This window comes from Onychostruthus taczanowskii, unplaced genomic scaffold (assembly GCF_017590055.1).
Source record: "Onychostruthus taczanowskii isolate IOZ18803 unplaced genomic scaffold, ASM1759005v1 scaffold25, whole genome shotgun sequence".
NCBI lineage: Eukaryota > Metazoa > Chordata > Aves > Passeriformes > Passeridae > Onychostruthus > Onychostruthus taczanowskii.
This window is the reverse complement of record NW_024499796.1, coordinates 5,548,196-5,549,170: the sequence shown is the minus strand read 5'-3', so window position 1 is coordinate 5,549,170 and position 975 is coordinate 5,548,196. Positions and strand designations below refer to the sequence as shown.

The window sequence follows — 975 nt, the reverse complement described above, 5'->3', positions numbered from 1 at the left end:
CGCCGCACCGCGCGTGCGCACCGAGCCCCCCGCCCCGGGCGCGCTGTGCCGCGGGCGGTGCGATGCGCAGGCGCACTGCTCTCCGCACACACACACACGCCGGGGAGGTCCCGCGTGCGCAGCCGTGGAGAGGCCGCGCCCCCCGACCGCCCCAAGCCGGGCGCTCATTGGTCGGGGAGCGCTGGGGGGGCGTGGCCGCGCCGCGGAGACACAGAGGACGGCGCGCGCGGGAGGGCGGCGGCGCGCGCCGGGTGTGTAGGTGAAGGGGCCGCGCATGCGCGCGCTCCACGTGCCCGCGCGCCCTCGCTATGGCGGCGCGCGCGAGGCCCCGTGAGTTCCGCCCCGTCCCCTCACGGCCCGCGGAGGCACCGACCCCTTGGTGCGGCCGGGATGGGGCCCGTCCCCTCTCCCCACCGGGAGACATCGAGGGGCAGGAATGGATTTCGGGACCCCCGGCCCCCAGATGGTGCTCAGAAGGCTGCGGTCCCGCTGCGTGAGGTGTTCCCCCGGTTCTATGCTCAGCGCTTCCCTGCCGGGAGTGCGGTCGCGTTTCCAGCTCTGGGGATGTGCACCCACGTCTCCCTGCGCTGCCTGCCTTACTTGGGACATGGCACAAAACAATCAAGGAATCAGCAAGGTTGGAACAGACCTTTAAGAAATCATGTCCAATGTTCACCCAGTACAACCACTGTAACCTCCAGAGCTTTAGAGCACATCACCCAGAACCAGATCCAGACATGTCTTGAACTCCTCCAGGGATGGTGGCTTTGCCTATTCCAAAGTGTGGCCACCCTAGCAGGGAAAAAATCTCAAATATCTTATCAGAATCTCCCATCTCATCTTAAGGCCTCTCACTGCAGGCAAGACAGAAGAGCCCGGCCCCCACCCCTCCTTTCAGGTGGTTGTGGAGAGCAATGAGGGGCCCCCGAGCCTCCCGAGACTAAACAAACCCATATAAATAACTTGGGACATTCT

General features: G+C 65.6%; 1 protein-coding gene across 1 annotated transcript in view; it reads right to left on the bottom strand.

The window, feature by feature from the left end:
• Positions 1-276, bottom strand: part of SET (SET nuclear proto-oncogene) — a 7,123-nt gene extending 6,847 nt beyond the window's left edge. Inside the window, exon 1 of the mRNA XM_041406705.1 lies at positions 9-276. Coding sequence (XP_041262639.1) covers positions 9-276 — 268 coding nt within the window. The remainder of the gene's footprint in view (positions 1-8) is intronic.
• Between the last annotated feature and the right edge of the window lie 699 nt (positions 277-975).